This window comes from Phyllobates terribilis, unplaced genomic scaffold (genome assembly GCF_046119375.1).
Source record: "Phyllobates terribilis strain yellow unplaced genomic scaffold, ASM4611937v1 Scaffold_2__4_contigs__length_985480577, whole genome shotgun sequence".
Lineage (NCBI taxonomy): Eukaryota > Metazoa > Chordata > Amphibia > Anura > Dendrobatidae > Phyllobates > Phyllobates terribilis.
This window is the reverse complement of record NW_027362762.1, coordinates 636,932,768-636,958,776: the sequence shown is the minus strand read 5'-3', so window position 1 is coordinate 636,958,776 and position 26,009 is coordinate 636,932,768. Positions and strand designations below refer to the sequence as shown.

The 26,009-nt window shown below is 42.8% G+C and overlaps 1 protein-coding gene across 1 annotated transcript in view; it reads right to left on the bottom strand.

Moving 5' to 3' along the window:
- Window positions 1–539: 539 nt before the first annotated feature.
- Window positions 540–26,009, bottom strand: part of LOC141221965 (choline/ethanolaminephosphotransferase 1) — a 63,460-nt gene continuing 37,990 nt past the window's right edge. The window contains exons 5-9 of the mRNA XM_073666608.1: window positions 25,371–25,455; window positions 15,783–15,914; window positions 12,255–12,413; window positions 11,243–11,368; window positions 540–2,953 (exon numbers count right to left, since the gene is read on the bottom strand). Of these exons, the coding sequence (XP_073522709.1) occupies window positions 2,834–2,953; window positions 11,243–11,368; window positions 12,255–12,413; window positions 15,783–15,914; window positions 25,371–25,455 (622 nt within the window). The 3' untranslated portion in view covers window positions 540–2,833. The remainder of the gene's footprint in view (window positions 2,954–11,242; window positions 11,369–12,254; window positions 12,414–15,782; window positions 15,915–25,370; window positions 25,456–26,009) is intronic.

Below are 26,009 nucleotides of genomic sequence, written 5' to 3'. Positions count from 1 at the left end.
CCACAAACACACCTCCAGGCTGTGTAAGGGCTATTTGATAAAGAAGGAGAGTGATGGGGTCCTACGCCAGATGACCTGGCCTCCACAGTCACCAGACCTGAACCCAATCGAGATGGTTTGGGGTGAGCTGGTCCGCAGAGTGAAGGCAAAAGGGCCAACAAGTGCTAAGCATCTCTGGGAACTCCTTCAAGATTGTTGGAAGACCATTTCCGGTGACTACCTCTTGAAGCTCATCAAGAGAATGCCAAGAGTGTGCAAAGCAGTCATCAAAGCAAAAGGTGGCTACTTTGACGAACATAGAATATAAGCATTATTTTCAGTTGTTTCACACTTTTTTGTTAAGTATATAATTCCACATGTGTTAATTCATAGTTTTGATGCCTTCAGTGTGAATGTACAATTTTCATAGTCATGAAAATACAGAAAAATCTTTAAATGAGAAGGTGTGTCCATACTGTATATATTGGCTCAAACAGCCTTAAAATACCAAAATAAACCATGGAGTATATCTTATACAATAACTTGGGGATAAACCATGCTAATTTTCATATGGGTTTTATTTTTTTGATTTGGCAGTCAATCTATAAAGAAAATGTAAATACAGTAAAAAAAAAGTCATGATTTGAAAATGTACAAGAAACTTTATTTAAGAAGCAGCGGGTATTGTGTAGATGGGAAATGGAGGTCAATAAAGCGAATTAGCATTTATTGTAAAAGAAAATGCAATGAAATGAAATGCACTAAAGAAAGCAAAACATAGCACACTCCAACGTATCCAGCTTCAGGACTGGGGGCAATTTGATTATTTAATTCCAGGAGCACCTAACAAATTGTTATCTGCAATAACCTTGGATTTACGCATGAAGAGTTTCCTGAGGGAACATGAGTTATGAATAGTCTGTAAACCATCATTATATTGCAACAAGTGGTCTGGAATCAGAATAACAATCTTTAAGGGGTTGTCTTAGAAATGACATTTATATTCAAAATTCCATGAAAGTGACGGCAGAGAGCAGCATAGGCATGAGTGCCCCTCCTCCTATCACTGCGAGGAGAGGGAAATTCTGCCAGAGATGCGGGTTACATGGTGGGACCCACATTCTAAACAACCAGATTTCATTTAAGGGGTTATGCCACAAGCAATATTAAAAAAGGAAGCAATAATGATATTCTAAGTTATTTCTACTGTTGAACGTTGCAGCCATGTTTATATTTACCAGCTACAATACCATCAGTCTGTTCTGGGAGAAATGCAGAATAATCATTTTATAGTGGAACAAAGTATTATTCGATACTTTTTCGCCTGGACAATAAGCCTGGGGCTCAGACTCCTAGGGATCAGGGTTGCAAGCGAGTTATGTGACCGTAGTTAAGCGTGATAAAATAGGAAAATATAGCGATTTAAAGTGTTTTTTTCCCCTACATAACATTCGACAGGTCTAGTTAGTGAATGCCAGAATTTTTTTCTTTTTTAAGAAGGTTCCTGGGATAATTGCTTTGATTAAGTATGAAATCTGAGTGTTTATACATATATTAGTTTATAAGGCTACCATAATGTTAATGCCATGTTACCCATAAGCAATGAAGTTTAGACAACAGGTTGGGTCTTACTTATTTTTAAGATGGTCATGCTCAATACATTTGTTGGGAAATGTATGCTTGGAAGTGTTATTAAAGAGATGTATGGGATCTTGTTTTAAATTGGGCTCATGTTAAAATATTAAAATACTAAGAGAAACATTACTTGTTTATTCCCCCCCCCCAATGCTGTTGCTCCAGTATTCATCGGCAAGTTCAGCATAAATGACGTCCATCATCCACTACGACCATTACAGCCAATCACTCGATTCAGCAGGGTCATACATGTGCCAAACATTACTGCTTAAGCCATGACTGGCTGCAGTGGTCAGATGAGTGATGTACGGAACATCTCTGCAGGACTAAGGAGGACCAACTAGACTAGTGGTGATTGAATATGAGAATAATGGTTACTTTATTTTGTTTTTGTTTTTAAATATATTTTCTTTTATTAGCCTTCATTTAAAAAATGCCAGACAACCCCTTTAAGTTCTCCCTCAGTGCAGCTTTCTCATTAACAGAATATATAAACTATAGCATTGCTGGTAACAGCACAAATAAATGTCTGAGAACGGCTATGATTCATTTATGTATGCATTTAATAGAAAGGCAAATTCCATCCTATATTGAGTTATGATTGTTTTTTTCCAGGGTTTAGGATGGGATAGAACATTTTCTCTGATTCATGCCATTACCAAATTATCAGCCACATGTTGTCACTATAAGCCCCACTGGCCAATCCTTGTTCTGATGAAACTGCAGGGAAAAGTGAGCGTCTCTGGCAGTAGTTGGGGAAACACAGCCTTTCACTATGATCCTATGTGACTCGCCCCTCGGGATAATAAAGTACCTGCAGACCTGTGTAAAACCACAGATCCTTGTGCCACATTAGGAGCCCTCTGCTCTGCTACAAGTATACATGCCGGATTAGAAAGATTACGTTTTTCCCTCCCATCCTACTTTATTTTTTGGATGGAGTTACACTTTATAAACAAAGGTTTCATATCTTTCTCATTTAAAAACACTGGATATTAAAATCTTTCTAATGAAAATAGTCAAAGTTTGTCAATTTTATCACGCCTGAATACTTTCTGAATTGTTATATGGCTACGCAACATCATTTCAAGCATAAAAAAAATAAATCTGAATTTGGTGAGTTCCAGGTTGTATTTCTAAAATGTTGAAAATCTATTTTGGATTTGTAAACTCTTCTCCTCATGGAACATGCATTTCTGAACTTAAACCTTTAGGACACTTAGTGGTGATTAGAATGTGTAGCATGTGTCTTTATTCTGAAGACTTCAATGTGAAGATGAGAGGCTATTTGATTGCAGATGCTTACACTGTAACGGATCAAATCAACCATCGAAAGAACCTGAAAGAGATAAATACGAATGCATTACTACTATGTTTCATCTAGGACCAGTATTACCACTGTTTAATACCTAAAATGTTCCTTTCTAAATATCTATTTTTTGCATCCTAATCACATTTGTAATCTGCTTCATTATAAAATGCACTACACTTCTTTCTAAGGAGCTAAACTCTGAATGTGTTTTGATGTCATCAGGGGTTGGGGGCTCCAACATCAATTACCCAGTCTGGAACGGAACATCAGGGGCAGTGCTGCTTACCAGTTTCTTTCATCACTGCACTATGAAGATATTTTGAATCCATGGCACTATTAAGAGTAGTGTGAGAAGTAACCAATGTGCTGGCACTCTGTGAAATAAGACATCAGGGATGGTGATAGAAGCAGTGTAAGTGACACCACCGCTGCCCCCTGATGAGGATTTGTTTGAAGGCGGTGAAAAAAAGCTGTAGGGTGGCCCTGGTGTCACTCACCCTGCTTTATCATCATCCCATAACAGCGTCTCATTTCAGAGTAAGAAGCTGCGGTTGGTAGGGACATAAGCAGAGTGTTGGCGCCTCGGTCACTTTTCTCATAACCTCCATATAAGTCATGAGTTCAGAACGGTGAACATCTTCAGAGGACAGAGATGAAAAACAAAGGCAAATAATTCCTTGATGACATCCTGTTCTGGCCAGGATGATAGAAGCTGTGGTGAAGTGAGTTCATCCCTAGCATCCTGATGACATCTCATTTAAATCCAGGAAGAATAGTAAACACATTTAGGGATTAGCAGGCTAGGGAGAAGTGTAGGGTATTTTATAATAAAGCAAATTACAATTTTAGGTATCAGACTACACCTTTAATGTAGATATGTGATGAGCTGTACTTTTTCAACAGTTGGAGAGCAATAAGTTGGGGAAACACAGACGGTGACATTTTGACTGGTTAATACCTTAGCACAATCTGGATGCGAATACACACTGCATTGAATTAAAACAAGCAGTTGTTGTCAGCTCCATTTGCAATATACAGTACAGACCAAAAGTTTGGACACACTTTCTCATTTAAAGAAATTTCTGTATTTACATGACTATGAAAATTGTACATTCACACTGAAGGCATCAAAACTATGAATTAACACATGTGGAATTATATACTTAACAAAAAAGTGTGAAACAACTGAAAATGTGTCTTATATTCTAGGTTCTTCAAAGTAGCCACCTTTTGCTTTGATGACTGCTTTGCACACTCTTGGCATTCTCTTGATGAGCTTCAAGAGGTAGTCACCGGAAATGGTTTTCACTTCACAGGTGTGCCCTGTCAGGTTTAATAAGTGGGATTTCTTGCCTTATAAATGGGGTTGGGACCATCAGTTGTGTTGTGCAGAAGTCTGGTGGATACACAGCTGATAGCTGCTTTTTTCTTGCCATAATACAAATTCTAAGTAAAGAAAAACGAGTGGCCATCATTACTTTAAGAAATGAAGGTCAGTCAGTGCGAAAAATTGGGCAAACTTTGAAAGTGTCCCCAAGTGCAGTTGCAAAAACCATCAAGCGCTACAAAGAAACTGTCTCACATGAGGACCGCCCAAGGAAAGGAAGACCAAGAGTCACCTCTGTTTCTTAGGATAAGCTTATCCGAGTCACCAGCTTCAGAAATCGCAGGTTAACAGCAGCTCAGATTAGAGACCAGGTCAATGCCACACAGAGTTCTAGCAGCAGACACATCTCTTCAACAACTGTTAAGAGAAGACTTTGTGCAGCAGGCCTTCATGGTAAAATAGCTGCTAGGAAACCACTGCTAAGGACAGGCAACAAGTAGAAGAGACTTGTTTGAGCTAAAGAACACAAGGAATGGACATTAAACCAGTGGAAATCTGTGCTTTGGTCTCATGAGTCCAAATTTGAGATCTTTGGTTCCAATCATTGTGTCTTTATGAGACGCAGAAAAGGTGAACGGGTGAACTCTATATGCCTGGTTCCCACCGTGAAGCATGGAAGAGGAGGTGTGATGGTGTGGGGGTGCTTTGCTGGTGACACTGTTGGGATTTATTCAAAATTGAAGGCACACTGAACCAGCATGGCTACCACAGCATCTTACAGCGGCATGCTATTCCATCCGGTTTGCGTTTAGTTGGACCATCATTTATTTTTCAACAGGACAATGACCCCAAACACACCTCCAGGCTGTGTAAGGGCTATTTGACCAAGAAGGAGAGTGATGGGGTGCTACGCCAGATGACCTGGCCTCCACAGTCACCAGACCTGAACCCAATCGAGATGGTTTGGGGTGAGGTGAGCTGGACCGCAGAGTGAAGGCAAAAGGGCCAACAAGTGCTAAGCATGTCTGGGAACTCCTTCAAGTTTGTTGGAAGACCATTTCCAGTGACTACCTCTTGAAGCTCATCAAGAGAATGCCAAGAGTGTGCAAAGCAGTCATCAAAGCAAAAGGTGGCTACTTTGAAGAACCTAGAATATAAGACATATTTTCAGTTGTTTCACACTTTTTTGTTAAGTATATAATTCCACATGTGTTAATGCCTTCAGTGTGAATGTACAATTTTCATAGTCAAGAAAATACAGAAAAATCTTTAAATGAGAAGGTGTGTCCAAACTTTTGGCCTGTACTGTATACTGCTGAAGGTGCTGGAGTCTTTCATATGTTTTATTGCTTAGCACTTACTTCAGCACCATTTGTCAAATACCTTAAAGTATTGAACTGCGGTCAGGTATTGTGTTAACCCTTCAAGTGGTTTTCAGGAATTAACGCAAAGTGGAATGAAAACACCAAGGTTACTTGCCGGTAGCCGGTTTTTCCTGAGCCCATGACAGCACACCTTGAGAGGATCCGCCCCACCAAGGACAGGAAACCGTCTGAAATAAAAGGGCGGTACCTCTCCCTCGCTTCAGTTGTTTACAGAGCATTGAGAGGACCTCCCTAAACAGGTTAGGCACATAACCAACACCACAATATACATATACACACCACCCCAAACAGTGCACACCAGGGTGTGAGAAACATAGAAAAAATAAGGGGGGGAAACTACGGGTGCTGTCATGGGCTCAGGAAAAACCGGCTACCGGTAAGTAACCTTGGTGTTTTCCCCTCCCCCATGACAGCACACCTTGAGAGAATTTTGGAGAATTTATGAGCACCCTAGGGAGGGACCACCGCCTGAAGTACCCTTCTCCCAAAGGTGAGATCAGAAGAGGATAGATCCAACCGATAGTGCTTAAAGAAGGTGGATGGTGTAGACCAAGTAGCAGCCCTACATATTTGCTCGATCGAGACGTCTGCTCTCTCTGCCCAGGAGGTTGCAACGGCTCTGGTGGAATGAGCCCTCACATTGTCCGGGGCTGGAACCACTGTGGACGTATAGGCTAAGCAAATGGCCTCCCTGAGCCACCTAGAGATGGTACCCTTGGACACCCCGTGACCTTTCCTACACCCTTGAAAGGCCAGGAACAGAGAACCGTCTTTCCTCCACAGACTAGTCATGTGAATGTACTGTAGCAGGGACCTCCTAACATCTAGGCTATGGAACCTGACTTCCCCTGGGTTCTTGGGATTGCTGCAGAACGAGGGTAGCACAATCTCCTGACTACGGTGAAATCTAGATACCACCTTGGGAAGGTATGCTGGATCTGGCCGCAAGGTGACCCTATCCTCAAAGATTTGTGTGTAAGGAGGATTAACCGAAAGGGCCTGCAGATCACCCACCCTACGGGCTGACGTTAAGGCCACTAGGAGGATGGTCTTAAGTGTGAGAATTTTTGGAGAAACTTTGTGTAGAGGTTCAAATGGTTCACTAGTAAGAGCATTCAAGACTAAGGGCAGGTCCCAAGGAGGAACACCCAAGGATCTAACCGGTCCTGCTCTGGCACAGGACTTGATAAACCTCGAGATCCACCTATTCCCAGCCAGATTACAATTGTAGAGTGCTCCCAAAGCTGAAACTTGAACCTTAAGGGTCCCTGTAGTTAGACCCAGGTCCCGCCCCTTTTGCAGAAATTCCAGGATCCCTCTGATCGGAGGTTTGCTCGATAGCGGGATATCTATAAACTCTAGGAATTTACCCCAAACCCTGCTATAAATCTTAGTTGTAATTGGTTTTCTGCTCCCCAATAAAGTAGAAACTAAGCCTGGTGAAAACTCCTTGCTACTCAATAGCGACCTCTCAAATTCCATGCCGAAAGATGGAACCCCCTGGCCTGGGCATGGAATACTGGTCCCTGCATGAGAAGGTCCGGCCTCTCTGGTAGAATCCAGGGATCTGACACCGACATTAGCCGAAGCAGAGAGAACCAAGGCCTCTTGGGCCAAAAAGGGGCTATCAAAATCACCCTGGCGCCTTCCTCCCGGATCTTCCTTACCACTACTGGAATCATCACTAATGGCGGAAAGGCATAGGCCTTCCTGAACCCCCAAGGAATCTGGAGGGCATCTACGGCATGGGGATTTTCTGCCGGATTTAGGGAGCAAAATCTCTGCACCTTTCTGTTTGCCCTTGTGGCGAACAGGTCTATGTCTGGCTGCCCCCATAACTGGACAATCTGATGGAAGACCTCCGGGTTCAACCCCCACTCCCCCTGTCTTAGGGTATGGCGGCTTAGAAAATCTGCTTTCACGTTTTCTATCCCCTTTATGTGAAGGGCGCTGAGGGATAGGAGGTTTCGCTCTGCTAGACCAAGGATCCTGTCTGCCACCACCATCAGAGGGCGTGACCTTGTCCCTCCTTGGTGATTCACATAGGCTACTGCTGTCCGGTTGTCGGACCTGACCTGGACATGGTGATTTTGGATGTGAGGGAGGAAGCCCCTGAGGGATCTTTCTACGGCCCAAAGCTCCTTTAAGTTTGAGGATGCTCCCCCCTCGTGGTAAGCCCAGTGACCCTGTATTGCGAGTTCTGCCAGATGACCCCCCCCATCCGAAACTGCTTGCGCCGGTCGTAATTACCCGATCTACTGGTCTGGACCATTGAACGCCTGCGGTTAGATTTCCCCTGACTGTCCACCACGAAAGGGAATCTACTACTTGTGGGGAGAGAGAGAGCCTGCCTTCTAAATGCCCGTTGCAGGACCTCTGTGCTGACAGGACCTCCCACTGAAGCCGCCTCATATGCCCCCGGGCCCACATTACTGCTGGGAGACAGGCCGTCATAGAACCCAGGAGGGACATTGCCTCTCTCAGAGACATCTCTGGAGCTTGAATGGCCTTCGAGACTAATGCAATCAACCTGCAGATTTTGTCCTCTGGGAGGAAGCAGGTTTGGCGACGAGAGTCTAGGATTAGACCCAGAAAGGTCTGAGTCCTGGAGGGGGTTAGTCTTGATTTTTGGAAATTTACTAACCACCCCAGCTGATGCAACACTTCCGTGACCACTAGGAGCTGACTGGAGCAGTGGGCTTCTGTTTTCCCCATTATCAAGAAGTCGTCTAAATATGGCACGATCACTACATTCTTGATCCGTAGGAAGGCTGTCACTTCTGCTATTAGTTTCGTAAATATTCTCGGGGCAATGGAGAGGCCAAAGGGTAGGGCAGCAAACTGAAAATGCCTCAGCTTCCCCTGAATAAACAGGGCTACTCTCAGATACTTCGGATACTCCGGATGGATTGGGACGTGATAATATGCGTCCTTCAAGTCTATTACAGCCATAAAGCAGTTGCGATGTAAGAGCTTCACTGCCGAGCTTACTGACTCCATCTTGAAAGTCTGGTTTTCTACTACTTGGTTCAGACTCCTGAGGTTGATGATGGTCCTTAAGGACCCGTTTGGTTTTTTTTATCATGAATAGTGGGGAATAGAACCCCCTCCCTCTCTGTGTTGCTGGTACTTCGAGAAGGACCTGCTTTCCTACTAACTCTAACACTTCTGTTTCCAGGGCTAATTGTTCTTCCTGGACCTTTCGTAGGGGGGTAACCACAAAGGTCCGCCAGGGGGTCTGGCTGAACCGGATCTTCAGGCCCCCACTGATAATTTTCAGAATCCAGGGGTTTGCTGTTATCGCATCCCAAGCTGGAAGAAAGTGGGAAAGCCTTCCACCAACTTCCAGCCTGGCGTCATTGGGAGGATCTCTTCGAACTCGAGGATGGTCCTCCAAACATGTAGCCCGATTCTTTTTTGGACTTGGCTTCCCATTTCTTTTGGTCTCCCGGAGGACGACCCCGGTTAAATTTTCTCCTCCGAAAACTAAATCTTCTTGGTTCCCCCGAAAATCCCGGGAACCCTTTGGTTTTATCGCCTGCTTTTTCCAACAGGTCTTCTAACTTTTGGCCAAACAGGAGTCTACCATCACATGGGAGGGAGCACAGTTTCTGTTTCGAAGGTAGGTCGCCTGGGCAACCTTTGAGCCACAAGGCCCGCCTGGCTGCGTTGGATAGTCCCGCTGCCCTAGCTGACAGTCTGACCGAGTCAGCTGAAGAGTCGGCCAGGAAGGCCGATGCTGTTTGTATTAGAGGTAGCTCTGCAAGTATTGCCTGTCTGGAGATCTTTTTATCTTTAAGCTGGTCTTCCAGCTGTTGGAGCCACACCATCAAGGACCTCGCCACACAGGTGCTAGCCACCGCTGGTTTTAGGCCACCTGCCGCCGCCTCCCACGTGTGGCGCAGGAAGGAGTCAGCTCTTTTATCCAGGGCATCTTTTAGGACGCCAGAGTCCTCCAAGGGCAGGGAAGATCTTTTCGATGACCTTGCCAAAGTCCCGTCCACCTTGGGGATCTTATCCCAAGGTTCCGCATCCTTCTCTTCGAAGGGGTACCTTCTATTGAAGAAGGAGGGTAAAGCCCCTGATCTCTCAGGTCTCCTCCACTCCCGGTCAATGAGGCCCTGAATCTTACTGTTAACCGGAAATGAGCGTCTCTTCTTCTCTCCCAAGCCCGCAAACATGATGTCCTCCTGGGATTTAGATGCTCTCTCTTCCTCCAGACCCATGGTTGATCTTACTGCCCTAACCAGTCTGTCTGTATTCTCAATGGGGAAGCAGGGTCTACCGCCCCCCGATGAGGAAGAGGACGATGAATCCCACTGCTCCTCGGACTGGGAGGAATCAGAGACGGGGGAAACCTCTCTACGGGGCCTTTTCTTCCCTCTAAGGAACCCTTTCAGGGACCCCTGAACTTCTGCATGTACTATGGACTTTAAATCTGCAGCAAAATGCCGGGAATTCTCAGCTATGGTTTTGGTCACACAGCCCTGGCAAAGTGGTTTCTGCCACTCTACTGAGAGAGAAGCTTGGCAAAGGGCACACATTCTATGCTTTTCCTTGGCACTACTCTTCTTAGGCTCCTAAAAAAAGGAAGCACATAAGAGACTTCCCGTTATTAACCAGTGACATTCACGAAGCTCACTCACCCTCGGAGGTCACAAACGGGTACCGGATTCAGATGCTGTCGCGGAACCGATGATTCCATTCTGGATGGTCCCGAGGCACTCAAAGCCTTACTCCTGCGGCTGCCACTACGATTACTCGAGCGGCTGTCTGTATATGATGCATCCCTCGGCTTTTTCTGTTGCTGAGGTGGGGGGGGTAAGCTGCTGCTGCTCCTGGCTATCTGGATCAGCCATGTCTCCGAAGCGCACCACGCTTCCAGGATAGCTCCCCCCCCTTAAATATAGGGCCATCCAGCCTCCTCCGGTCTGTGGGCCCTCCCCCTTCCTCAAGCCGGAGCTCAGTTGAAAAAAAAAAAAAAAAACCGGCCTGGGACGCTCCGATGGGCGCTGCCATCTTGGATCGGCGCCGCCTCCTGACGTCACCCAGCGCGCCGCTCCCAGCGTGCCCTGCGCCGTGACGTCAGGCGCGTCACACCCGGAAGCGTTCCACACTGCAGGGGGAGGACGGCGCCGCGGTCTCCGGGAGGACAGAGCCTGCCTCACCGCGTGCGCCCCGCTCGGCGCAGAGACCCCAGGGGAAGCTGCGGACGGCGCTTCTGGGATACTGAACCCGGTGCACAGGCCAGTGCCCGCTCTTCCACACCGGGACAGCCCCAGGTAAGTCTTCTTTCTTCCAGACAGGTTCCCCATCAAGGACAGGAAACCAACTGAAGCGAGGGAGAGGTACCGCCCTTTTATTTCAGACGGTTTCCTGTTCTTGGTGGGGCGGATCCTCTCAAGGTGTGCTGTCATGGGGGAGGGGAAAAATAATATAGTTAACAGCCTTTTTTTTTTTCTTTAAACCAGTCATGGAATGGTATTTTCTAATATCTCAGGTCAGTAAAAAGGCATATTGGTGGTCATTAAGGTGTTAAGATCTGAAGAACCTAGTCTAAACAAGCAAACAAAAGATAGTGCTGAAGCAGTAATGGAAGCTTACCAGTGCAATCCACAGTACTAAATATTCATCAATGAAACTGTTAAAATACTGATTGAAAAATAAAAGGGCAGGTCCAATAAAAGCTGTATCTTGCAAATGCATTTCACTTTTCGTCATATGAGCAACCTATCACAAAAACAAAAACATTGCAATTAATTCTGCAATATAACAATACTTCTACTTCCAACCTATCCATTCTAATAGATATCTACCAATACCAGAAACTATTAAATGGGCTGTCCAAGAAAAAAAAAACATTGATGACCTATCCATCAATATCAGACCAACAGGAGTGCAACACCCTACGCTGCCCCTCACCCTATAATAACCCCCACAGTGCTCCTCTCCATAATATCCAACCCACACTGAGCCTCTCCATAACATCCCCCTCCCCTCCCAGTGCCTTTCACCATAAATATCCCCCCCCACTCCATAATATATCTCCCCCCACCCCAAGCCTGAGCCTCTCCATAATATCCCATTTTCCCTTAAAACTAATACTTTTCATAATATTCCACCTACGCTGCACCTCTGCATAGAGTCCCTGCACCCACTGCCCCTCATTACACTATGGCCCATTTCACAATTTCTTCCCCACTACAATGTGCCTTGGCAGTAACCCCAATCCTCCCTGTGGCCTCATCTAAAATGCCAGCAGTGTGCTGACCTCAACATGCCACCACACGTCGGGGCTGTGGCTGACAGGCACTCTTCTGCCCCACAAAAATACATTTGAAAGTAGGAAGGAAGGAGTGGAGTCTCCTGGACAGCTCTGTGGGCCTTGTGTAGACAAAGGAAGTCTGTCATCCACACAGTGGAGAATTTCTGGTCACTACAAGATCACATCAGTTATCAAATTGCTCCAAGCTGCTGTCCGATGCCCCCACCAGCCAAAGTCTATCCTCCTAGTTCCTCTGCAGGACATATACATGCTCCATTACAACAGCACAAATAAGGGCAGAGCTGTCAACACACCTACTTCATCCACAGAAAATAAAAACAAAACTCTTACCACTAACTTATTTGTTACTTTGGCAGAAACACATCCAAATGAAAGAATATAAAGGCATGGGTGCTTTTCAAACAGCTGTACAGCAGATTTCTTGTATATCATAGTAGCCAGAACAATCACGCTTCCAATATGTAACATTGGAGATAACACACTGGTCCCCTAAAATAGAAGCGAGAAAAAAACAAGTTAGATGGCGATGCTGCATACAAATCTTCAAAGGCTAAGCACTGCAATGTTTATTGCATCATTTTAAATGGGGTTATCTGGTGAAAAGATATCACCTATCCACTAAATAGGTGATAACATAATAGATTATGGGGGTCCGACTGCTGGGACCTGAAACTATTAGAGTGGGGCACTTAGAGAATGGAGCAGCAGTGGGCATATCTGACCAATGCGCCAATTATTCTCTATTGGGCTACAAGAAAAAGCCGAGCACACAACTCTGCGGGAATGAATAGAGTGGCGCACTGCATTGCAAGCGTATGTACAAATGTATTTTTCAGATGGGTGAACCCGCTAAGTGTTTCAAAATGAAAACACTAAGCGGGAGGGGGGGGGGGTTAGGTAGTTTCAGGAGCGCTTTTTCGATATTTGACTGCCAGCTTTTTGCTATTGTTTTTGTGGAGTGTTTTTTTTTTTTAGACGTTTTTCTCAACTCCATTCAACAAGTGACTCTTGCTGATTTTTGTGGCTCACAGCGACAGGACATCCACCAATCTACATGATCATATGCGTAGGTGATAACTTATCTTCACCTGACAACCCCTTTAAAAAGGTGAAATAGTCTTCAGAAGACCACCTATTTTAATAAAGTTTTATAATTTTTTTCCATATCACAATGAAAGTTAAAAATCTTGCAAATTTCACACTGCCTACTGGGGCTTTTTAGACTATTTTCCTATTTCAGGAAATCCACATGTACATTAGCCACAATGAACAGGCCAACTCCATCTTTTGTATTGGAGCATGTAGGGAGCATCTGCAGAAGAAATCAGGTAGTAGGGTTAGCTGTGACATTGCTTCTTGTGATTGGGAGGTTGTGTGTTATCACCTGTGTATAGAGGGGTTACCTGTTCTTGTAATCCTGCTTCTGATAATAAGGAGCCTGCTGAAACTGCTCTATGAGGTACACAAAGTCAGGGATTCTGTAAGTCTATAGTCATGTACAAGAGTAACTAGTTATACCAAACCAGTGATCGTTTTTCATATGTAGCTTGAAACACAGTCATTAATTGAAACGAACAGTAATGTAGGAGACTTAACATTGGCTATGCAGCCAACAAACTCTGCTACAAAAGGTGAGGCTGTAGAAGACCGTTTCAAGTCACAGGTCACACACCAATGCAGAACTGAGCACAGCTAAATAGACAATGTACTTAACAACAGTAAGGTCTCTCCCAGGCAAAGAATGCAAAAGCAGACTGGGGTAACAAGATGTGCAGAAATGGGAAACGTTGAGGACTATAGGCGCAGTAGTTTCCCAAGACAACTCAGCACACCTGTACAATGTTTTGGGAGGAAAGAGGTAACAATTAGTGTCGAGCGAGTATGCTCGGGCCGAGCTCCGAGTATTTACAGCTGCTCGGTGATATGGATAAATCGCTCCCATGTGCATAATTTGCAACTGTTTGACAGCTTTATTACATGTGAGGAATGTGTAAGAAATAGACATTCCTCCCATGTAATAAAACTGTCAAACAGTCGCAAATCATGCACACGGGAGCGATTCAACCATATCACCGAGCAGCTATAAATACTCGGAGCTCGGCCTGAGCGTACTCAGCGAAAGGGTTAATAGAACATACTCGCTCAACACTAGTACCAATATAAACAGAAAGCTGTCAATCAGTGGTGTGGGTGGGATTGTATATTCAGAGAACTGGTAGATCTGCAGCAAATAAAACCGTGATTTTAAAAAAAGCTTCATCAGACAGCTCAGTAAGTGCTGGGAGCAGGGTCTCTGACCCTACATCATGTTTCTCTCACATGGGATAGCCACAACCTGGTGAGAGATTCCCTTTAAAACCTATAACTCCTGTAGCATTGATTTCTATAGAATACAAAAACTCTTCCATGGCAATGGGCAAATATGCATATACTTGAATATCCTGGTAATCAGTCACCCCCTGCAACACCCTTTAGTAATAAATCAGGAGCAGATACAAAAAGGGCAATTTTACTAGGTCCTCTATGCCATTACCGTGGACTAGGGAAACTGGAATTCCAATCTGCTATCAAGTAGACTCTGGGAGGGCATTTCCAGTGTATCAGATACAGAATGGACCCAGGAGCAGTAGCTGGAGAGCCTTCATTTTGTCTTTGCTGCTCCTCTTCCAGCTCCATTGACACACACCTTCAGTAGGCCATTCAGTCACAGATGCCTGAGATGTAGTGCAGGGAAACCACTACAGAAGGATCACGGCCTTGCTGGGCTTGGAAATTTTATGTAAAGGTAGCTTTGGAAACAATCAGCAGAATGCAGGAGATCATCCGGAGTTTTAACAGGCAACACAGGAGAAGCAACTTCTAACATCTTCGGTCAGGTCACACTTAAAGGGGTATTCCCATCTCCAAGATCCTATCCCAATAAGTAGTAGATGTAATAATAATAATAATAATAATAATAATAATAATAATATTAGCAAATACCTCCAATTAGAAATGTAGTATAGTTCTTCTGATTCGCTAGGTCTGTTTTCTCATGTGCAGGCATTGCAGGACCTCAGGTATCCATGATTATGACCACTACCAACTAGATAACTGTCACTATATCCATGGTCGTAACCATGGATACGTAAGGTCTTGCAATGTCCGCACATGAAGAAAGACATATCAGTAAAACTATACTACATTTCTAATTTGGAGGTATTTGCTATTATTATTACACTTACTACATATTGGGATAGGGTCTTGGAGATGGAAATACCCCTTTAACCATTGCCAAGTTTAGAATACACATCTATTTATTTTACTCCCTTATATAGCGCTATCAATTCCACAGCGCTTCACAGACCATATTGGCACGGTCAAACTCCTTACAGATGTTGTCCTTGGTCTATGAACTATGTTGCGGGTACGTGCACGCAAAATATTTCCACTGCAAACTTCCTGTTATAGAAATTGGCCAGTTCAGTGAAATCTGCTGGAACAACTGCAGTTTAAAGTGTGCAGAGCTGACAATTTATGTGCGGGTATCATCCATATAGTGTGCTTGAGCATTTAATAATCTCAAACAGTGCGGCTTCTCTAGGATGCATGGTGGCTGCACCTTGGTGTGGGCTTTTGAGGTTGGCGAGCTGGCTTAGCTGGACTCTTGGGGTCAGTTTTGGTGTTGTGTGAAGTTTGTGCAGCGGGATCTGGTGGGGGATATGCAATATGAATAATTTATGGAAACCTTATGTCATGTTCCTCTTTAGTTTGCATTTGCATGAGAGATCATACTGTTTCTACAGATGACATTCCTGGTAATAATTTGCAATGATCCATTAAAAACTTTGAATGTAAAATTTCACAGTTTGTACTTACAGCTATGGTTGATCCATTTTTTCCTACTCCACCTGTGAAGATAACTCGAAAATAATTGATTGAGGAAAATATGGTGCCAGCAACAGTGCAGAATGCAGGAACAAGTTTGGTTTGTACATTCAGTACAGGGATCTTTGAGACAAAAAAAGCAGAATAAGCAACATGGGACTTATCAGTAAGTAGAATTTTGAACATCTATAAGCATTATGGCACCATATGTAGTACCCACACAACGACACGGCATAAATATTCCCTACTTAGTGTTATTGCTGAAGCTTTTCTAGCAGAGCGCCTCCTCAGAAGTTATGTAGATACATGTGCAGAATACAGGCTGTTGCATATTGTACCATTAATCTAGAAATACAAAGTAATGGGAGCTGTGAGTGCTGAAATTGGAAACTCCACACAATGTACTAGCAAATTTCAGGTTACGCAGTCCTTAAAAGGGGTTGTTAAGTCATCATTATTTTAACAAATTTTGGGTCCATCTCACAATCCTTTTATTTCTCTGTAAAAACAAATTCTCTTCTGGAATAATTTAAAATATGGCTTTAATGTCTAGATCTATGGCTGTTACGTAGTAGTTATGGCACCCCCTGTTGCTCTCCAATTGCCTGAACATCCTCCTCCAGTCCTGGAGGTCACACAGCCTAGATGCTCTTGTACATGGGGGAGCGAAATCTGCTGATGTACAAAAAAGGTAAGAACTGGCTTCTTCTCACCCAACAATGGACACGTTAGACATTCTGAAAAGGAGTAAAAAAAACAAAAAGATAGGGGATACCATAATACACATGCAACAGCAATAGCTGGCGAGCATAGCTTCTACATTTTCCATATGAAACGTTTTAACTGTTCTTTAATTTCAGTGCGTTGTACTAATGGAAAACATGGACTAATAGTCTCTGTTGCAATTTTGAACTATGAGGCCCATAAGGTAAATATTGCATGATAAGAGAATCACTTTCCTATAATAAATGAGGAACATCTTAAAGGGAATTATCTCAACATCATCCTATTTGAATGCCAGTTCGGACCGGCAGCATCGTTGATCATGAACCTGAATGGCTCCTCCAATGTTTCAAGCAGAGGCACTAACACCTATGCATTGGAGCAGCGCAGTGGCACCAACACTGGCCAACAGTGTGCTCCAGCCAGCTTCTGAGTAGCGCATACAAGCTCTATTGAAAAAGCTTGTAAGCACAGCACATTTTCAGCCACTGATCTTGATGACAGCGTATTTTGAACAACCAGTGAACTGCCAACTTAATTGTTAAAAGAATTTTGCAATTCAATCCAAATTGATGAGAATGACCCTTTAAAAGTTTAGAGGCGCAATACCAACAATAGGAATTAAAATAAACATTAGCTTCACTAATGCAAATCAATAAATGGATTTAAAAATGGTTTGTTAAAAATGATACATTTCACTACTAGCCAAACATACTTGTACACTTCTTGTAATACCATTATTATTTTGATCTGTTAAAATAATGGATTTAATCAGTCTTTTGCAAGAATTTTTCATAATTAAGGATGGTTCTTCTGTATGCCCACTATGTTGGGATTGTAAATCTACCTGGAATATGATTAAGACCTGTCAATTGTCCGGTCAAGCTGCCAGTAATTTTTTTTTTCTTAAAGTTGCCTGTTTGAAAGGGTTTTCCAGGATCAAAATGTTTTTGAATAAAGAATATAAGAATAAAGACAGGAGTTTCATTTTAATGATTGATGTGACATGTTCATTAACAATAACAGTTATTGCAATTATAAAGGGGCCTGAGTGGAATACTGAGTAAATGCCTAACAAACCTTTGAGTGAAGGCCAAATGAGAAAAAGGCATTTCAAAAGGGAGTTGTGTGGCAACTATAATGCCCATGCACTCCAGGCAGTCGTAGTATTATTGCAACCCTACAGAGAATTAAAACGGGACAACAGCCACATGGTCATGTATAAAAATATGAAAAATGCCCACTAATATTAAAAGCTGGCTTAACATGAAATGTCAGAGATGAGCATTGAGGTGTGTGTGTGTGTGTGTGTGTGTGTGTGTGTGTGTGTGTGTGTGTGTGTGTGTGTGTGTGTGTGTGTGTGTGTGTGTAAATATAAAATATTACACACCGTGCTCAAAAAGTAAATAAAATAAAGGGAACACTTAAACAACACAATGTAACTCCAAGTCAATAACGGTTCTGTGAAATCTACCTGTCCAGTTATGAAGCGACACTGATTGTGAATCAATTTCTCCTGCTGTTGTGCAAATGGAACAGACAACTGGTAGAAATGATAGGCAATTAGCAAGATACCCCCTATAAAGGAGCGGTTCTGAAGGTGGTGACCACAGACCATTTCTCTGTTCTCATCCTTTTTGGCTGTTTTGGTCACTTTTGCATTTAGTCATTGCCCTCACCTCTAGAGGTACAGTAGCATGAGGGGGTGTCTACAGTACAACCCACAGAAGTTGCTCAGGTAGTGCAGCTCATCCAGTATGGCAAATCAATGAGAGCTGTGGCAAGATGGGTAGCTGTGTCTGTCAGCACAGTGTCCAGAGAATGGAGCAGATACTCTACCAGGAGACAGGCCAGAACACCAGGAGACATTGAGTGGGCCATAGGACCGATACCTCCTCCTTTGTGTGCCACTAACATCCATGTGTCTGCTCAAACTCTCAGAAAGACTCCATGAAGGTGATATGAGAGCCATTCACCAACACCACGTTGCACCACAGACTGCTCAGGAGTTGACTGATGCTCTAATTCAGGTCTGGGAGGAGATCCCACAGGAGACGATCTGCCGCCTCATCAGGAGCATGCCCAGGCGTTGTAGGGAGGTCATACAGGCACGTGGAGGCCACACACTACTGAGCATTTCCTTGTCTTGAGGCATTTCCACGGAAGTTGGATCAGCCTGTACTTTGATTGTCCACTTTGATTCTGCGTATCATTCCAAATTCAGACCTCCATGGGATATTAAAAGTGATTAATGTAAATCAAAATTATGTTTTATTGTGCTCAACTCATTCAATTAAGTAATGAATAAAGATTTGCAACTGGAATATTTTCATTCAGTGATATCTAGGATGTGGTATTTTAGTGTTCCCTTTATTTCTGGAGCTGTGTGTGTGTGTATAATTTATTGATGTTTAATACAGATAGCAGGGCACAATAATAGGCAATGCACTGGGTCCAATAACACAATATTGTAGCATTTATGTTAAACACTTATGCAATGCATTAATCCAGCTTTTCTTTTTAAGAATATTTAATTATTCTTTTTTAGAAACTATTTTTAATAATTGTGACTAACATTTGAAGTGTTTTAAAAAATCATATGGATGTTGTCCCACTTGATTATGAAAATGGTTGTAAAGCAGCGTTTCCCAAATCCAGTAGTCACGACCCCCCTACAGATCATGTTTCAGTATTTCCCTAGTATTGCACAGGTGATTAAATTATTATCAAGGCATTAGAAACTGCCAGAGGTTGTCACCCGCACAACACTAAGGAAATCCTAAAAACATGATCTCTTTGGGGCAGTGAGGGCTACATTTTGGGAAATACCAGATTTAGTGTAGTGGATACAGCTGTAGTATTATTAGTGCATGTGCTCACTATCACAGGTCTGGCTATGTTCACACCCTATTATTGCAAAACTGTTGCAGCAGTGTGCCAAGTTTTTTTGTTCTGATAAAAGCTGCCAATCAGTGGTGGGTGCGGGGTTACACAGATTAGCCTGACTATCGTGCATGCGAGACCTAGTCAAGCAGTGAATCTACTGCTGAAAGAACACCGACTGTATTGAAGCATTACTACACAGCCAAGTAAGGGATACATCCATGGAATCAGGGTCTCTTGCCCTATATTGTGCTGCTCTCAAATTAAATAGCAAAAACCTGCTGACAGATTCTCTTTAAAGTATAAATCATTTTGCAGTTACCTGTAAAAACCTATGCCTGAAGGGTATGGCAAAAACATGGTGAACATTACATAAAACACCTTCATGAAAATTATTACATTGCATTTATTTTTTTTTTCTTCAAGTCTCCTCCCACCCCAGTTTTTTAACCCTGTGCTTAGTTTGTGGCTTATACCTGCTACTGTAACAGCTTGGTGCAGATACATATAACACTTGTTACATGACTGACTTAAGTCATCCCAGTCCTGAATGGTTCTGTCTAGTAAGCCTTATTTCTTGTTTTCACAGCCCTTGTAACTTATGAGCCTTCTATTGCAGCAGCAGAATACATTATACAGTAAGGTGTTCTAAGTAGTATATTTATTGTTAGAGGTAAGAGAATATATACAATGAGGCACTGACTGCACTAACAGGTCAGGGGCAATATAATATGCCAGTACGCAACTGCAAACACTCCTTGTCCCCAAAGTCTAAAACATAAAAATAGAGACGTTCGCCAGCATCTATATACGAACAGGAGGGCCATTCATTTGTGCGCCATGATAGAAAATACCCCAAGTATTGGCTAACATGGAGGCCTCTCAAGTGTGTCTGCGCAGGCAGATGTGGGTGGAATTTCTATTGCAGTGCCCGCATAACTGACTTTTTTGCATGGATGCTGCTGAACTTTTTATTTTTCTACTATAAACACAGAATACACCCATTAAATACATATGCGGATTCCTTGCATGTACATGAATGTCCCCCTTGCATTTGCATTCAATGACTTCATTGGGGAAGCTCTGTTTGCCTGAAGAATAGGGCAGTCTAGTTTGTTTTTTTTAAACATGAAAAGTGTATTTTGAATTGTATGGTTATAGATATCAGGGCATTAGAATCTCTTGCAATTAGGTAAATACAGTGTGTAATGGGTAGTGGGTAATGTAATGGTGTAATTATTTTTGTTTAGGGCAAAATGCAGAAGCACTGTTTGAAGAATTCATTACAACCTTACAGCTTTCATAAGAATTAAGGCTATGTTCGCACATTGTGTTTTTTAGGGTTTTTTTCTGCAGCAAGAGCTGATCTCGCCAGGAGGTTTGCTCAAGATTTTTTGCTTTGCTTGTTTTTTTTGCTGTGTTTTTTTCACTGTCCTTTTGTTTCTTTATGCATGTACATAAAGTTCAGTGAAAAACTGAAGTGAAGAACAAAAAAACGCTGAAAAAAACCTGACACCTGTGTTTCTGGTGCGTTTTTCAGCATTTTCTCACCACCCATTACTTCCAATGGGTGAAAAACAGTGAAAGGAGTGACATGCTCTATTCTGCAAAAAAAACATGAAAAGCACAAAATACTTATCAAATGGTACTGTAAAACGCAACTGAAAATTTGCATTAAAAAACGCTGAAAAACGCAATGTGTGAACATAGCCTATGGAAGTATGTACTATGTAGCAGCCCAGTGCCCCTGATTGTTTATCAGCAAGTGTGATCACCTCTATAAAAGTTAGAGGCTGTGGCAGGCTAAGGTTCTGGAGCTTTTATGAATGTATGAACACAGTGCCAAGAAATAAAAACATAAGCAATGATCTTTAAGAAATTGTTGCTGCCTTTCAATCTGAAAAGAAAGATTTTGTACAGTAAGAAGGAATAATCAGTCCGTTGGCAATCTTACCAGTAGTGAACTTCCAGCATAATTAACTCCAAGGTCCGACTATGCAATGCTCAGAGACATTGCAAAGACCTAAGAGCTACAGAATAGACTCTAAAGCAGTGGTCTCAAACGTGCACGCGTGTGTGTATGTGTATGTGTGTGTATGTGTGTGTATATTATATATATATATATATATATATATATATATATATATATATATATATATATATATATATATATATATATATATATATATATATATATATATATATACATACACAGTACAGACCAAAAGTTTGGACACACCTCATTTAAAGATTTTTCTGTATTTTCCTGACTATGAAAATTGTACATCCACACTGAAAGCATCAAAACTATGAATTAACACATGTGGAATTGTATACTTAACAAAAAAGTTTGAAACCACTGAAAATATGTCTTATATTCTAGGTTCTTCAAAGTAGCCACCTTTTGCTTTGATGACTGCTTTGCACACTCTTGGCATTCTCTTGATGAGCTTCAAGAGGTAGTCACCGGAAATGGTTCTCACTTCACAGGTGTGCCCTGTCAGGTTCAATAAGTGGGATTTCTTGCCTTATAAATGGGGTTGGGACCATCAGTTGTGTTGTGCAGTAGTCTGGTATATACTCAGCTGATAGTCCTACTGAATAGACTGTTAGAATTTGTATTATGGAAAGAAAAAAGCAGCTAAGTAAAGAAAAACGAGTGGCCATCCTTACTTTAAGAAATGAAGGTCAGTCAGTCCGAAAAATTGGGAAAACTTTGAAAGTGTCCCCAAGTGCAGTTGCAAAAACCATCAAGCGCTACAAAGAAACTGGCTCACATGAGGACCGCCCCAGGAAAGGAAGATCAAGAGTCACCTCTGCTTCTGAGGATAAGTTTAACCGAGTCACCAGCCTCAGAAATCGCAGGTTAACAGTAGCTCAGATTAGAGACCAGGTCAATGCCACACAGAGTTCTAGCAGCAGACACATCTCTACAACAACTGTTAAGAGAAGACTTTGTGCAGCAGACCTTCATGGTAAAATAGCTGCTAGGAAACCACTGCTAAGGACAGGCAAGAAGCAGAAGAGACTTGTTTGGGCTAAAGAACACAAGGAATGGACATTAGACCAGTGGAAATCTGTGCTTTGGTCTGAGGAGTCCAAATTTGAGATCTTTGGTTCCAACCACCGTATCTTTGTGCGACGCAGAAAAGGTAAACGGATGGACTCTACATGCCTGGTTCCCACCGTGAAGCATGGTGGTGGAGGTGTGATGGTGTGGGGGTGCTTTTCTGGTGACACTGTTGGGGATTTATTCTAAATTGAAGGCTTACTGAACCAGCACGGCTACCACAGCATCTTGCAGCGGCATGCTATTCCATCCGGTTTGCGTTTAGTTGGACCATCATTTATTTTTCAACAGGACAATGACCCCAAACACACCTCCAGGCTGTGTAAGGGCTATTTGACCAAGAGGGAGAGTGATGGGGTGCTACGCCAGATGGCCTGGCCTCCACAGTCACCAAACCTGAACCCAATCGAGATGGTTTGGGGTGAGCTGGACCGCAGAGTGAAGGCAAAAGGGCCAACAAGTGCTAAGCTTCTCTGGGAACTCCTTCAAGATTTTTGGAATACCATTTCCGGTGAATACATCTTGAAGCTCATCAAGAGAATGCCAAGAGTGTGCAAAGCAGTCATCCAAGAAAAAGGTGGCTACTTTGAAGAATCTAGAATATAAGACATATTTTCAGTTGTTTCACACTTTTTTGTTAAGTATATAATTCCACATTTGTTAATTCATAGTTTTGATGCCTTCAGTGTGAATGTACAATTTTCATAGTCATGAAAATACAGAAAAATCTTTAAAAGAGAAGGTGTGTCCAAACTTTTGGTCTGTACTGTATATATATATATATATATATATATATATATATATATATATATATATATATATATATATATATATACACACACACACACACACACACACTGTATATACATACACATCTATATGCATTTTTTTAGTGGCAAAATATTTTTCATGCTTTAATTTTTTTTTTAATTTTTACAATTTTGTTTCCTCCAATTGGCCACATGCAGTAATATTGTTTTACAATTAGCACCATGTAGTAATTCTGGCAAACATCTTGGAGTAATGTCCCCCTATTGTAGATATGTCCCCATCCAGGTCCCCCTATTGTAGTTATGTCCCCATCCAGGTCCCCCTATTGTAGAATTGTCCTCTGTGCTGTTCTTCACACACACATAAAAGAGAAAAAAAAAAAAATCTTCTTACCTGTCCTCCGTTCCCTCGGCGTCGTTTGTGCGCATGCCGCCCGCAGGCACAGACCCCTTGACGATCCCGACCTGGTCCAGGAGGAGCCGCCGACAGCAGCGCTGCATTGCTGCGCAGAGACAGTGTCCCAGCACAGCATTACCAATGCCATCCACCGGACAATCAGAGGCCAGCAGCTGACTTCTAAGCATAGCAGTGACGCCATAAGCCGCTGCGCCGGCATGCATGTCAGCTGCTGGCCTCTGATTGGCTGTGCTGGGAAACTGTCTTTGCGCAGCATTGCAGCGCTGCCGTCGGCGGCTCCTCCTGGACAAGGTCGGCATCATCAAGGGGTCTGTGCCTGCGGGTCACATAAAGCAGCCTCAGGGGCCGCATGCAGCCCACGTGTTTGAAACCTCTGCTCTAAAGGCTTCAGTTAACATGTATACTGTCCTGGACTTGTTTGGAAGAGTCATCAGAAGAAATTTTTCTTCTTTTTAAAAGGACATTGGCCGTCTAGCTAATGTTTGTCAAACTGCACCAGAACAGCAAGACTTCTGGAACAATGTCAATTGGACAGACGAGGTCAAAGAGATGATGGCAATATGGAGGATGCAGCGGTCAAGTGACTGCCAGTAATTGCAGTGCCAACATCGCAGGAGTATGGGAGGCAAGTCATTTTTTAAATAATTATTATTGTGGGGCACTTAAGCAGTTAAGAAGGGGTTATCCGATGTACAACCCCTTTAAAATTGTAGTACAAGTTTAGAAAAACATTTGTTTATCCAAAATAATGCCACAGTTGTGAGTTGTACCAACGGTACTTTGGCTGGAATCAGCCACCACTTCACTCAAAGGGTCTCGGTTGCTACATGGGGAGAGGAGCGTAGATGGATTGTTGGCGACAGTTTGTGCACCGGAAAGTGGTGACGTGTTTCTGTTATACTTTTCCTCTGACTACAAATTTTGGCTTACACATACTGATGTAAAATACTGACCAAATACTGAACATGTGAACGTTGCCTAACTCTACCACTGGAATCCATGTAATAGGTGGATACTGGGGAAGACTAGAATTTATTTGGTTGGTGTATGTGTGGGGCAGATGGTGGCAGAGACAAAAAAATTTCTCAAATAGTGGTGAGGGATGGGTCCACTGTGCACCGTTCTGTCTCTTCCAATCCATCCTCCTCAACAGCATCTGTACCGCAACAGATCTGGGACTGGCAGTCTGGCCAATACCCTATAGTTCTGCAGAGACCCACCAGTAAGAAGGTGGTAAACTAGTGGAGGGATGAAAACTGTCACATAGTGACCACAGCCAATGAGACTCCACCTTCCAGCATCCCATAAGATCTAGCTGTAGTGATCCAGTGTCTTCTAAATTGAGCAGACATTGCTTCCAGAGCCGACAAATACCTCCAGAGAGGCCTGCATGAGATCCACTGGGGAGCTAGAAGGTGTGAGTAAACATCATTATTTTAAAACCATCTATGCCTTATAATAAATAAATATTATCATTAATATATTATGTCAGATAACCCCCTTCATTCAAATTAGCACCTATTTTTATTCAACTTACTATTAAGGTTTCTGTTTTGAAGAGAAGGACATGAGAGAAGGCAAGTATAACCTAGACTAGAGACTCTGGGTTGAGAACCGTGGCCTTAGAATACGTGTACAAGTATGTTTGGTACCAAGTACATGTCTGATTTGGTAAATTACAATTAAATTTACAATTCATTATATCAGCAAATTACCATTGATTGCCACAAATCTGGTCCACCGATCACAGCCAATAAGTGCATGATAATAATGAAGATCTGCACTTCAGTCACATCAATGCTGATTACATGCAAGAAGTCAAAAAGACAAAGCAAATGATTATAACATGATTCATTCTAGTTGATTTTTGCTTAAACAGTTATTGCTGCTATAAAAACTGAGAAAGTTTAAAAGGAATCTGCCACCCCCCGGGCGATATCAGACCTCTACTATGGGCACTATGGCACGCCAAGCCTATGCACAACGGAGTTTATAAAAACACTTTTCTCTGCAATCAGACCTCTACTATAGGCCATACAGGTAAGTATAGATTTACTTTTCTATAACCTGTATGGCCATAGTAGAGGTCTGATATCTCCCAGGGGGTGACAGATTCCCTTTAATCGAATGTTAAAGTGACCTTGGAATCCCATAGAAGATGCTATAGGAGTGGGAAGGTCACAACTGCGGTCATATGATGCCAGAGCGAACTGCAGTTGGAGACGGCAGAAGATTGTGACCATTACGTACTGTAGTACACGTGCCACACACATTCTGATTGCTAACAAAGGGAACAATAAAAAACACTGGAGTGGTCCTCTTAAATTATCCTACCATGTCGCTGCTGTAGAAGA